This window comes from Sceloporus undulatus, unplaced genomic scaffold, assembly GCF_019175285.1.
Source record: "Sceloporus undulatus isolate JIND9_A2432 ecotype Alabama unplaced genomic scaffold, SceUnd_v1.1 scaffold_13, whole genome shotgun sequence".
NCBI lineage: Eukaryota > Metazoa > Chordata > Lepidosauria > Squamata > Phrynosomatidae > Sceloporus > Sceloporus undulatus.
In genome coordinates, this window is record NW_024802935.1 from 6,157,615 (window position 1) to 6,172,649 (window position 15,035).

The 15,035-nt window shown below is 38.2% G+C and overlaps 1 protein-coding gene across 1 annotated transcript in view; it reads right to left on the bottom strand.

Annotated features, from left to right (window-relative positions):
- LOC121917264 (CD166 antigen-like) overlaps window positions 1-15,035 on the bottom strand; it is a 188,373-nt gene that overhangs the window by 47,609 nt on the left and 125,729 nt on the right. The window contains exons 3-8 of the mRNA XM_042443047.1: window positions 13,642-13,861; window positions 10,668-10,732; window positions 7,434-7,521; window positions 3,949-4,131; window positions 1,267-1,394; window positions 497-630 (exon numbers count right to left, since the gene is read on the bottom strand). Of these exons, the coding sequence (XP_042298981.1) occupies window positions 497-630; window positions 1,267-1,394; window positions 3,949-4,131; window positions 7,434-7,521; window positions 10,668-10,732; window positions 13,642-13,861 (818 nt within the window). The remainder of the gene's footprint in view (window positions 1-496; window positions 631-1,266; window positions 1,395-3,948; window positions 4,132-7,433; window positions 7,522-10,667; window positions 10,733-13,641; window positions 13,862-15,035) is intronic.

Sequence of the window (15,035 nt, forward strand, 5' to 3'; positions counted from 1 at the left end):
CCCCCCTCTTTTCAAATCTTGCCAAGAAAACCTTGTGACAGATCTGCCTTAGGGTAATCATAAATCAGAAATGACTTTCAGGTACACAAGAATAACAAATTTTAACTATGGCAAATTTCTGAATTCCATAGTCAAAAAAATACATTATAATTCCTAAGTACCATAATATGCATGTTGTCCTTCATCTGTTTAGTAAATTACCAGATTTCTCAAAACCCAGGACAAAGCAATGAAAATATTTCAATTGTATGTGAAAAGCAAATCCTTAACTTTGGAAGTGAAAAGGAAGCAAAGATATACAGATAATTAAATGTCCAGAATGACTCATACAGATAACCTTTTGAAAACCTGAGGCAGCACATATTCATTTGCTTTGGCCTTACAGTGATATCCACATGCAATTTTGCCCAATGGCAAGGAACACACTAAGAAATCATGTCAGTGAAGAAAGAAAAAAATACACCTGGAAAAAAACACACCAATAAAATAAAAATACTTACAATGTATTGTAATTATAGTGGAGTCCATCAAACTTTCATCAGTCAGTGAACATCTGTATTCTCCTGTTGCATTTCTTCTTACATCTATTAATGCATACAAACTTGAACTTCTTATAGGTTCTGGTTCTCCCTTTTAAAGAAAATGGAAAACAGAAATTTAGCTGCATAGGAAAAATGCCTTTCTTTCCATGTATTTTTGGTAATGGATATCCCTTTGTAAAATACTATTAGGGTATGGTGAACTCAGTTCTCAAATGATCAAAGGTTTAAATACAGTTGCATTTTAGTGAATTAAATTTTACTCTTGTGAGTAGTAAAATTATCAGTAAAATTATCAGGATTTTTGAGATAGTTTTGCTGACAGAATTTTAATATGTATGTACCTATGTATTTACTTGAACCATTTATTTGTCATCCTTAGCTCTACTGAGGCCTCAATGTGATGTATAACAGAGAAAAACATTTAAAACATTAAGTATGCAAACAAAAACATTAAATACAGACTCATATGTCATTTTAAAATAGTTCAACTCTCAGCTTGGCCATGAAAGTGACCTTGGGCAAGTCACACCCTTTCATCCTCAGGGGAAGGCAATAGCAAACCTCCTCTGAATAAAGCTTGCCAAGAAAACTCATGATAGGCTCACCTTAGATCACCATAAGTGGAAACATCGTGAAAGCACACAACAACAACAAATACTACATTTCAATACCCTTCTTTCCCTTCCCCTGCCAGCACCACTTCTGTGAGGAAGGCAATACTTACAGGAATGTAAAACAAAAACTCCTGAGGTGGAGGATTACCATTTCCTGAACATTTCAGGGTAATGTTATCACCTTCTTTAATGCTATTCCTTTGTGAAAGCACTTGAATTTTAACCTTCTCTGTAGGATCTGTAAAGACACATGCATCAGTTAATAATCTCTCTCTATCCCAAATACATAGACTGTGAGAGGAAATCCTGTAAATATGTCAAAGGCAATGTACAGATGGCCTTCTGGAGCAATAACTATAATTACAAAATAGGTGCTATATAAAGCTGCTGTTGCAACTCTGCATCCAGCTCTCAGGGTTTTGCACTTAGGGACTGAACGGACAACCCATTTGAGCCCACTTGGGACAGGCTTGGAGGCATGGTATTTAGATGTGCCATGCCCCCAAGCAGGATAGAAGCCGGACTAATAATTACACACCAGCCGACTTCTCTCCCACTTGGGGGCATGGCGCTTAGATGCCACTCTCAGCTGGCTTTTGTGGAGGAAGATTTTGTGGAGGAAACGAGCCAGCTTTTGTGGAGGAAAATTTTGTGGAGGAGATCTTATCCACTCCTTTTTGGGGCAGAATATGGCTGGATTGGGCCAGGGATCTTTAAGCCGTCCCTTTTGGGCTGTCTGTCCCCCCTTAGTCATCCTGCCAGGTTTGATGCTGTTCATATTCTATCAACTATGCCAGATCCTCTGTTTTGAGAAGAAAGGACTAAATTCAGGTTTTCTGGTTCTCCTGAAAGAGGTGACTGGTGCTGTCAAAACTGATATTACTATTCTGTCTGGCAGTTGCACATAAGTACAACAGTACCATAGATAAAGGTGTCATGGCTCATAAAGATGCTGATTAAAAATACAAATAATTAAAAATACAATACTGGGCTACTCTTAACACTGAATCCTTTTTGAAAATATATATACTTCTAACTTTCTGTTTATCAGGCTGATCATTGATTGAATTCTTTGCAGAGCTGTAAAGCAACACTAAGAATACACCAATGCAAATAGGTCCCAGACTCTAAGAATGCCTCTTTGGAAATCAAACAAAAGATAAGCATTGAACCAGTTAAAGCAGGAGTAGATGACATGGCTAAGTCTGGTCCTCCTGGTGTTCATTTTTCCCAATTGGATTTCTGAAATAGCCACGTCTCTTCTTTATGACACCATAATTTGGTGCTTTCCTAGTTACTGCATGATTTTACTTTTCTGAATGACTCTTTTTAAGGCTTTGTTACTGACCAAAGACTTCTAAGGCTAAAATATGACAGTATTTTTCTTCTTAAACATTTGTCAGTGACTCTGCTTGCCACTGAAATGGATCTCCCTCTCTAAAACTGAACACAGCCCGTGAACCAAAAGAAGTTCCCCTTGATTTAAAGTGTCCTTTAAAAGATGCTCTTAATCACTACTAAAGGATTTGACACTAACACTGGAATTCTATGACATTTATTTATTTGGAGTACTGTACTACTTCACTGAAACCATAGGAATTTGATTTTGGGTAACATATTTACAGCACAATTCTATATACGCCCACTCAGATATATGTCCCTTTGAATGTAATCTGGCTTACTTCCAAGTAAGGGAAAGTAAAGATTGCAGCTTTATATCAAGCAAAATTCTGACTAGAATACAAAACACTGTCCATAGTTCTCTGAAACAATAGCCATTGCTCCAATGGGTTGTCTCATGAAGAACTGAGATCCTGCATCATGAGACATAACTATGATGACAGTGGCTCCTTCTTCAGATGATGCCACTCTTCCAAAACCAACTTTTTCAGCTTGGAGGCACCTCAGTGAAAGGGTTTTCAAGGCAACAGATCAGGGTGGAAAATGATATCTGTAACACTCCTAGAGGGCATAAAAAGGCAACTAGAAAAACTCCTCAGGGTACTGCTTCAAGTGCTTGCTTCAATGTACTCAATGACTGGAAGAGCACTGCAGACATCACATTCTAGTGCCTCAATCTGCAGTGCCTCAGAAATTCTTTGGCTAGAGCACTACTAAGGTGAAAAGATGGATGTTCTGGGGTCACATTTGGTCATCAGCCACCCTAAACACAAATCCCCAGTTATGAGATCATAAATCCAACTTATGATTTTGTTAACTAGTGCCAGTAAATAATTTTTTAGAAAAGCACCAGTAATTGGCATATGGACAGCCATAGCAATGTGTAAACCAACATAAAATTATTTATTTGACAGAATGTTTTATTTGAATGAGACAGCACAGCTGATATCTATTTAATTTTACAGATATATGTTTCATTATCTATAATGAAAAATATTCTTTTAAGTCATTTCTGTATATTTACTTCTACAGGTGGCAATAAATTTGGTGACTGTAACTTCTTCAGGAAAAGTTAAAGGGCAGGTGGCCATTTTCATGAATATTTTTTTTCTTTAAGAAATCCCAAGTAAGTTCCAGAACTGTGTAGCTTTGACAGGAAATATGGGGTTTTTTACCTATCGCTAGACACTGTTCATATAACAGCCATGTCCATGTATGTCCCTTTGTGATAAAACACATACAGTATCCTTTCCACCAATGTTTTTCATCCCTGACAGTTCCCAATCATTGTCTTGCTCATCTAAAATACCATGAAAACTCATGTTCTGGGGAGAGCCTGTCTTAAAAAGTGGAAGTCTTAATGCTGTAGAAATAGATATTTATAAACTTACAGTGAATGTCAAAGACTGCTGACTCTGATCGTATTGTTTCTTGTCCTGTTGGCGCAAAGTATGTCACTGTACAGGTGAACTGTGCATCAGTATCGTCCTTTGTTGGCTTATATTCTAGTGAAGATATTACAGTGTATAGTCCACTTGCTTGATCTATATTAGTTTGTTCGTGGATGACTACAGCTTTTGAAAGAAAAGACAAAATTGTCACTATCATGTGAAACTGCTCCATGTATTTTCTTATGTAGCTTGTATTTACAAGTATATGAAATGAAATCCACATGGACATTAATGATAAAGTAGGGCCTGTTACAGACCACCGAGAAGCGGCAGCATGCTGCCACCGCTGGTTGCAGCGTCTGGGAACCGCAGCAGCCAAACGGCGTGGTTCCCGGATGCTGCAGAGAAGGAGCACAAAAATCACGCTCCTTCCTGGGCCCCAGAAGAGACGCCGCGAGGCGCTAGTCGCGCACTCACAGCGTCACTTCCGGGGTGCGATGTGCGGACTCAGAGCATCTGCTACGTCAAGATGGCGGTGGCCGTGTGGAATGGCCGCTGCCATTTGTTACGGACTCAGTCCGTGGTAGGGTTAGGGGCGTCTGGAAGAGACACCCCTTTCTAACCCTAGCACGAACTGAGTACGTCCTAGGGTGCCCGTGTGTAACGGGCCTAAGTTATCACAGACCAGAGTCTAAGTTTTCCTAAGGAAGAAAGGAAAGGATGGAGGGAAAATACTTTTCTAGTCACTTAATTCTAAGTGCAAAAGGATCTTTTGGCATCTTTGAGACTAACTGTGCAAAAGAAGGGGTAGCATAAGCTTTTGTAGGCTTGGGGTGCACCTACACTGTAGAAATAATGCAGTATGACACTATTTTAATTGCCATGGCTCCATTCTACCGCCTTTGTGAGGCACCAAAATGCTTTGTCAGAGAAGGTGAAAGACTTTGTAAAACTACAAATCCCAAGATTCCATAGGATGGAGCTATGGTACTTAAAGTGGTGTAAAACTGCATAATTTCCACAGTGTAAATGGTTCCTTAGTCTATCTTCTCAAATGCATGGCTGTAGACCAAGTAGAAGAAGTACACCCAGTTGTGCCACTAGGGTTGGTGTCATCCACCTCCCCCCCCTCAACTGACCACACTACACAGAATCCTTACTCATTTTTGTACTGATGTTACTCATAAATTGTAATATCAGTGAATGTAATGGCAATAGTTATGACATTAACAACTAGGAAAATTAAAATTATATCATTTAATTACAACATCATATGCACAACCTAAATGTATTTACCTGTACATAGTTTTATGTGGTAAAAGTGACAATTTGTGATGTTCTCAAAGAAAATTTAAAAAGAATTTAAAAATCATTTTTTTTTTAAAATAAAAAATAATTTTAAAAAAGGATCTCCTCTTTCCCCTCCCACTGAGCATCTCTTCAGTGTTTTAAAGGAACCCAGGTGAATGCCACAACACATTTCTATAAAAAGGCAGATGTCTGAGGAGCAGTTGGTGTCACCCCCCATGGGGTGTCACCTGGTGTGGCTGACAAGTCCTGCACGCAACTAGTAATGTCCTTGAGTAGGCCAAGTCTATGAAAACTCATGCTGCAACTTCTTTCGCACAACTTCTTTCGCACACTTAGGGGCGCTACAAGCCACCCCTTTTCGTGCCCTATCGGGGCCATGGCACCTTCACGCCATGGTCCCAATCCTATATGGCACCCCTTTGGTGCTGCATCATTTGACGCAGTGTACCATCTGATGAAGTGTGCGGAGTTGGGAGTGCGTCAGCAGGACGCTGTGCTCCAACTCTGTCCCCAGGCTGGTCTTTCAGGTTTGTAAAGGCCCTTAATCTCAAAAGTGCTACAAGATCACTTTGCATACTGACAGTCCATACTAACATGGCTTTGTCTCGGAATTCTAAATGTTTAGGGTGTATCAAGGGTTATATATTGTTGAGAGTAAAAGCATCATAGTGGGAATAAAAGAATCACAGTGAGAAAGTGTCTGCATTCAAAGTTAATGCTAAATCAAACCATGGTTTGTTGACCAAGTCAGAATCAGTCTTGCAAACAAATGAAAGGTCTTGATTTGTTTCTCATCTGGCTATTCTGCCAGTGTACAAATGGTTCACATTCTTGTTGTTTTGGATAGAGATCAGTGAGGTAATCATTTTGTAACAACTTTTCAAAACTCAAATATTATTTCATAAGTATGATAGAACAGAGGAATAAAAAAGGGAGCGAGATGTGGGGATAAGTGAAGTTGATAAATTTTCCCATCCAGTGAGAAGGAGATGAGTGCTTCCTTAAAAATTTGCTTTGAATCCTTGTGAAATCAACTATGTTTGTGGGGCTGAATCAGGGTTGCCAACCAGTCACTTTTTTTCTGAGAAACTGTCTATCTATAAGGCAGACAGGTGCAACACAGTCCCTGCTGTGCTGGGAATAGCTGTACCTACTACATTTTATGAAACAGGTCGATACAAATTCATAGCTTTCTTTTTTATCAACATGAAGGAAGGAACTTGACATCTCTATTTTTGAATTGTAAAGTTTGTGTTTTGCTTATGTTCTCATGGCAGGGGGCTGGAAGTGTATGTGTGTTTGTGAACATTTTTGTTTTTGTAATTTTTTTTGTTGGGGATAGAGCTTTCCCTTTTTGTGGATTTTTGTGTGATTTATTTTGGGATCTGTGCTTCTCATTTCTGTATATTATATTTATATCTTTATGGTTTTGGTGTTTCTGTATTTGCTTTCGAGGGCAGTAGCTTGGCACCTCTGCCTTTCTGTTCATAAAATTGTCAGTCATGGAAAAAAATTATGAAAACAGGATGAGTAGCCTGGCAAAGAGCAAATGAAACAAGGAAATTTGATAAGAAATGTGGGACTGAGCATATGAGAACAGTTTAGCTTGAAGAATTATCATTTTTGGCTTCTCTAATCTTTCTCCTTTCTAGATTGGTAAAAAACTAGGGCAGGGCAGAGAAATAAATAAGGAATAAACCAGGATTCCAGTTCAGACACAGCAAAATGTGACTAAAATAAGCCAGGTGCAACTACATATTTTTCTTCAAACTGGAGTTTCTTGCCCCCAAACCCATTTTGATTTGTTGCCAGGAATGCATTTAGACATCCAAGCAAACCACAGTTTGGCGAAACACATTATGATGTTGCATTATGTTTAAATGTGCTGCAATTATATCTCTTAAAATGACTATATGTGCTACAATTATATCTCTTAGAATGAATACATTAAAAAGTAATCTTTTCAGAATCTTTTGCATAAAGATGCTAGAGGAATGAGACCCACAAATCACCACAAATAACAGGTAAACATTTTTTACAATAATAATTGCAGAACTGTTGGTAATGTTTAAAGTAATATAAACAATTACCGCATATTAGCTGACAGTGATTTTTCAAGATACTGTACTCTAAAAGAGATACCAGCAAAATGAACACACAATTATAAAACTTACTTCCTTCAACGGGCTGCAAAACAATTTCATTCTTGAACCATGTTAAGTTTCCCTCTGGATAACCATCTTTTGCAATACATTGTCCAAGCTACAAATACAAAGACATAATTAGGTTTGAAGTTCAGATTATGAGGAAGTTGCCTGCATTTTTAAAATTACTGGACCCAACACATTCTACACTCTTTAGTCCCCTGGAAGAAATTGAAATAACTACTGAAAAAATATGCTTGCTGTGGTCTTCATCAATAGTGTCCAACAAAACATTTCTAGTAACACAGCAAAATTTAGCTTTAAACATTTTTAGATTAACACAGAATTTAAAGATACAGCTATGTTAGTCTGCAGAATCAGTATGTACAGTGTAGCACCTTTGAGACTAACTGAAAGAAAGATGTTGACCGCATGAGCTTTCGTAGACTTAAGTCTACTTCCTTAGATGCATTTAGAATCTAAAAGTAGACTAAATCCATCTGAGGAAGTAGATTTCCTCATATCCCTCAATTTCCCTAAGTAAAAAGAACTTCTGCTTGAGACTTTAGAACTGTGACCAATCATAGATAAATTGGAGCTTCTCATAGCTTCTTCATTTTTTTTTCAGACTGCTGGATATAATAGATGTAGCAGGTGCCATTAGGTATGTTCCTGGAAGGAGAACCTCAGATAAATCAATGTTTTTTTATTACATATTTCTTGCTTAGATGAGGCATGGGGATTACCCAAGCCTCCAAATATTGTTTGATTCTAAATTCCACATTTTCTCACCCCTGTGTGCTAGGATATGTAATCCAGCAACATTTGCAGGGCTACATAATCCCCACTTTGCTCTATCTTTGTTATTTATTTTATTTCTGTTATAACTATTATTACTTATTTGATTCTCAAGTTCTCATTCTTCACAAATGCTCAGGGTATCTAATAACATACATAAAATTACATGTTTATAATTTCAGTACAAAGATTTCAGATTACAACTGTTAAAATGCAATACAATGAGCAGCAAAAAACAAATAATCACATCCTAAAAGCTAAAAAAAGTGAGAAGGGTGAAACCATTGTGGAAAAAAAGTCAAATCACTTCTGGATGCAAGTTCCAACGAGGGTGGCACAATGAGACCTGACAGCCGATTCTTAACTTGACATTTCAACACACTTACCATATATGCCTTTTCTACCACCTGTATGCCGATGACACCCAGCTGTATCTTTCCGCCTCTGACCTTTCTCCAAGGCTTGAACAGCAAGTTTTGTCTTGTCTCACAGCTGTCTCGCAGTGGATGTGCCATCGGTGTTTGAAGCTCAACATGTCCAAGACGGAGCTTCTTGTCTTTCCTCCTAAGCCCAACCTTCAACACTCCTTTTCTGTCTCTGTGGACAACATTTCCATTCAACCAGTCCAGCAAGCCCGCAGTCTAGGTTTTATCTTTGACTCTTCTCTGTCGTGTATCCCTCAGATCCAGACCACAGCCAAGGCTTGTAGATTCTTCTTGTACAATATTGCCAAAATCCGACCATATCTCTCCGCCTCTACTGCCAAGATCCTGATCCATGCCCTAGTGATCTCACAACGATTACTGTAACGTCCTCCTGGCTGGGCTTCCTCTTTCTCACCTCCGTCCTTCAATCTCTCTTCAGCATTCAGCTGCACGCATTATCACTTCCATCCACCGCTCTGACCACATCTCTCCTGTGTTGGCATCCCTTCACTGGCTCCCCCTCCCTTTCCGCATTCAGTATAAGCTCCTGCTGTCGACATTTAAAGCACTCCATGGACTGGCCCTTCCTTACTTATCAGACCTTCTTTCTCCTCACCTTCCCACTCGGGCCCTCTGTTCTGGTAGTCAAGGTCTGCTGTCCCAGCCCAGGATTTCCTCTGCCCCATTCCGGATTTGCCCCTTTTCACTTGCTGCCCCCCACTCCTGGAACCTTCTTCCCCCACAAGCAAGAGCCATCACTTCTTTAACCAGCTTCAAAACTGAGTTGAAAACCATCCTGTTCAGAGTAGCCTTCCCAGGCATTGCATAATTGTCGCTTGCTATTTGGTGTTCTTTTGTTGTCTGTTTATCAAACCATTTCATGTATTGCTATGTACTGAATATGCATTATCCTACTTGAGAGTATGTATTTTCCCTGGAAAATGATTAACCATCCATTATGAAGCCAAGCCCTCCCTCCAGTCCATCTGCCTTGGTCCAGGCCTTGGAGGTAGAGAAGAACTGCTGGACCTCTTACCCTTTCCCTCCATCACTCCCTTCTCCTTCTGTGCCATGTCTTTTTAGATTGTAAGCCCGAGGGCAGGGAACCATCTAACTAAAAAGATTGTATGTACAGCGCTGTGTAAATTTACAGCGCTTCATAAATAAAGGTTAATAATAATAATAATAATAATAATAATAATAATAATAATAATAATATACTAGTGTACAAATTGACCTCATGTATAAGTCAAGGAAAGGTTTTAGGGCCAAAATCATAGATTTTGATATGGCCAATGGATAAGTTGAGGGTAGAATTTAGGAGACACAAGATTTTAAGATCAGGTTGGAAGTGGAGGGAAAAATGAGAAGCTTGGTCATCAAGAAGAAATAAAAGGAGGAGGAGGAGGAGGAGAAGCAAAGGTTTTAAGATTGGGTTAAAGTGGAGGGAGAATGGAAAGATGAGAGGAGGAGGAGGCGGTGGCAAAGTTTGGAGATCAGGTTAGAGTGGAGCGAAAATGGTGAAATGCAAGGAGGAGGAAGAGAAAAAAGAGACTGAATTAAAGTGGAAGATAAATGGGGAAATGCAAAGAGGAGGAGGAAGAAGAGGAAGGTTTGGAGATCGGGTTAAAGTGGATGGAAAATAGGAAAATGCAAGAAGAAAGAAAGATGTAAAGATCGGATTGATAAGGGACTCACCATACATACACACAGACTGACACTCGTGCCTCGCAGCTCTTTCAGAAATCACTGCCAAGGCATGGAGAGTGGGGCATCAGGGCTGCTTTTTAAAGGGCCTTTGTGAGCAATATTACTGTTTGTTTTGTTGATCCAGTTGATCTCAACCCATGGCAACTGTGCTGACCCATATATAAGTCGACCAAAGATTTTATGGTCAATTTTCAGGCATATATTTCTTGATTTGTAGTCGAGTACATATGGTAAATCACACTGAATTTATGCATAGAATAGTGAAAATAAGCAGGTTAATATATGTTGGAAGAAATAAACAATATATTTAACAGAAATGAGGCTCACTTACCATTTTTAACTGTTCGGTCTCTAGATACTCTGCTTGACTTATAATTTCAGGCCGTGATGGCTGTTCTGTATTTTTTTTTAAAAGAAACAGACAAAAATATCAGTAATGAAATGTAAAGATTCGCATGATGTTACAATTTTGCAACGAAATTATTATCTAAGTGAATCTTTACAACTGTACTAAAGCAGGAGTATTTCAAACATGAGATTTATTTCTTATAATGGTCATATGGGAAAATAGTACAAAAATCCAATGTCCATTCTAATGAATTTTATTGGAATATATAGAAAAGTGCCCACATGAAGGATTGTATAAATGTAGTCATCTGTTGTTCAATGGCAAAGGGACTGTGTAATATATAAAGTTACATTGTGTAATGTATAAAGTTACAATGATCATGGCTGGTTGAATTAATTTTAAAAAAACATAGCCCCCTCAGATCCTCATAAGGAATAGTAATAGTACTGATCTGATAAAGCAAAACTTGATATCATAAAGGCCTTTCATCTGCAAACAGCCAGCTGTGTTGGCTCAGTCTTTTCATCACATTTTACTCCATTCTAATAACTTTAATTAATGATATATTACAAAACCATTAACAGAAACATAACTAGGCCTCCAACCCAATTAAACTGCCATCTGATCTTAATTAATTAATTACATATGCAGAAAAAACCAAGTATGTCATGAAAATGATGCTTCTTCATTTTTAGGGTTAGGTTTCAAAGACAAAACAGGTGGATTAACAATGTGGTTTTGAAGGAGAGTTAGAAACTGAAGACCCCTTCAACTTCAGAACCAAAATGGTTTTAGAATATTAAACAATAAAAGTATACTGAAACCAAAAGCTCATGGTCTGCTTTTTCGCATTCTACCAGAATCAGCATTCTTCCTCCTGCAGCTATCATATTATGAACCTTAAAAACTTACTCCACAGGGTTCTCTAAGCTGATCTTTGACTATGGAGATTATCACACAGGAGGAAAGCATCTTTCTGCCATGCTTAATTCATGTTATTAGCATGATCGGGGGGAAGATTATCATACGCTCACTTTGTTATCCTGTTCTTCTACCATCTGTAAACAGTAATGGGCCCATCATTGGGTAATAACAGGATAAGCATGCTTTCCTCTCCTGTGTGATAATCTCCATTATGGGGGAGTGTGGTATGATAGGGAAGAAAATAAAATTCTGGACCCACTGATGCTAGATATAAAATACACTGCTAGATTTTGGCCTGTGTTTACTAACTTGGGCTGTAATCAGTGATGATACTCAAGTGCTCAGTAAAAGCTATTTCATTTATTATACGTTTTATGGCTCTAAGTCATTCCATTCTTGGTCAGACTAAAACTTTACAGCACTCCCTTGTATGTAAATAACACCATAACAATTAGATTTCTTCTGCTAGCTTCCCCTCAAGTGTCTTCAATGTTTGCCAAAGCTTCTTTCCTGACAATCAGGACTGAAAGATGGTAGTTTTCTATACATTTCTAAATTCACAACAGCAATATTCTTGGCTGAAGAGCGGGATATAAATAAATATTATTATTATATTCAAGCATTTGTGTGAACATGTGAGGACTTAAAGTGTATTTACATGGGGCAGACTGCACCTTCCTGTAATTAGGTCCAGCTGAATACCCTCAAAAATCCTTGTCAGATATTCACACTCCTGTATTGATCTAATGAATAAGTTCAAATCAGGGGGGGGGGCGTTTAAGAAGACTAAAAAAAAATCAACTCATTTGAAATGTGGTACTAAAAAGAAAAACCAATGGGTCCTAGAGCAAATCAAGCCTGAACACTCCCTAGAAAACAATATGACTAAACTGAGACTATCATACTTCATAAGAAGATATGACTTACTAGGAAAGGCATTAATGCCTGCTATGGCAGAAGGCAGCAGAAAAAGAAAAAGACCACATTCTAGAAGGATGGACTCAAGGAAACTACAGCCCTGAGTCTTCAAGACCTGATCAGGGATGCTGATTATAGGGTGACTTGGAGGTCTCTCATTTATGGGGTAGCCTTAAGTCGAAGTTGACCTGACAGCAGCTAACAACAACAAATGGGATACAAATACAAATGTCAAGTAATCTTGAGAACAATAAAGTGGTGCTCAGAAATTGTGTGCATACTTCTAATTCTGTGCATATCTGACAAGAAGTATTTGAACTCTCTATTGGTGTTTTATGTGACCATTTAATGGGAAAATCCCTTTTATTGTGCCTGTTGATACTGAATTATCGAATAAAACCTTCGTCACCTTATAACTCGTTTGGTGATGTTTCTATCTGCATAGGTCGGTATAGGTGTTTATAAATGTACTGCACTTTCCTCCTTGGCTTCTATCTCCACAGTAGTGGCCAGTAAATGCTATGGCTCCCCTGAAGTACACACGCATATATGCTATACAACCAGCCCTCCCTATCAGCGGGCCAGCTGGCCACTGTTTAGTATGTCCACAGCTATCCCCATCCCATACAAGTCAGTGGTGGTGCATCCATATAGCCATGCCGATATGGACACCTGCACATTGCAAATACAGTACATGGACTTGAGACCCCGTGATATTTCATATCCATGTGGGATATGAACCAGACCCTCTCTAATATAGAGGGTGGATTATAATTGCATTTCAGAAGTGATAGAACAATGCCATTTGTTTCACAGAACATATACTTAATATCTTACCATTTCTTCCTGTAATGCCTTTCTATATCATTATAGTAAGTGTAACAGAGAAATCATGCCTTTACATGCTTGGAGTAGACTACTGCCATTCACTTTTGGACATAAACAATGGCAACTCTGGTTATATTTATGCTCCACATAAAATTAGGCTTTGCATTTACAACTAAATTTGATGCTTTCACTATCATTACCTGGGAACTCTTTTAGTAAATCTCTGAAGTGAAGAGCTACACATGAGTGATCATTGTTAGTATCTGTTATGTTAATTGGTACTTACTGAACACCTTGACGATTGTAGCCTGTTCAAAGACATTGTCCTCTGTTACAAGCATACATACAAATTTCTTCTCATCACCAATTCTTGCATTATTAATTGAAAGGGTGTAATTTTCAGAGAGACTTAATCGGTCTTTGTATTCTGGTACATCATCATATTGTATATTTTTTTTGGTAGCAGATCTGAAGGCAATAAACACTGAAGGCTTGTTTGCAATTTCCTAGAATTATATGGGGGGGGGGGGGAGAGGAAAGGAAAGGTTTTTTAAAAAAAGAAAAGAAAATATATATAAAGGTCTATCATTAGTTTTTTTGTCCATCTACTGATAATATTTTCTTCAGAATTATACAAAATAGTGACCTAATTAAATTAAACAGAATTTTCAAGAGATTGTTGCACTTACTGTTTAATCAAGTACAATATAGTTATAGATAACCATTGTAACTGGCTTTTACAAGACTATTTTGCATACTGATATTTCAGACTAATACAGCTATGCCTATGAATTTTACATTTTAAACGAATGATTTGTTGTTTGGAGTTCTTCTGGGGCACTAATGCTGTGGGCCTTCAAGTCATTCCTGACTTATGGTGCCCTAAGATAATCATATCAATGGAGTTTTCTTCAGCAATATTTGTTCAGAATGGGTTTCCCACTGACTTCTTCTGAAGTTGTGCAAGTATGACTTGCCCTAGCTCACCCAGTAGATGTCCAAGTGGGACATTAAATTAGTATAAAAATCATTGCACAACTGGTGGTACTTTCTTAGGGTAGTCAACATTTCTACAAGCACACACCTCTAGCTCATTGTTGACTTGGTGGATGGGAAGTCAATTGACTACTATGGCTCATGCCTATGACATCCATTGCACAATTGATTGTGCAGTCCATGGGGAGGTATTTCTTATTCTTGTCAGTCAAAACAAAAATGGAAGCTCAACATTTTTAGTGAAAAGATTAAGAATAAGGAGAATACAGTATTATGCACAAAGAGCTTGTCCAATGTTTTGCACCAATAAGGAATTTATCCAGATTGGAGAGGTTTATCACTTTCCCCCACTAGATTGAAGACAGTTCTTTGAATCAAACCCATTAAGTTGTTTGCTTGGAAATTTCACTATTAAAACATCATTAAGGATACAAGCAATTATAATGATCTGCTGCCCTGTTCCAAATTTGCTTTACTGTACTTCCTTATTGAGAAAGTAACAGAAATCTTTGTGACAACGGGACTATTCTTTATTATTTCTTTGAAGATGCCAGCCACAGATGCTGGTGAAACATCAGGAAGAAACTCTTCTAGAACATGGCCACCATATCCCGAAAAACCCACAAAAAACTATGTTCCTTGTTATGTTTCCAGATGAGCTGTAGCATATTTTATATGTGCTTT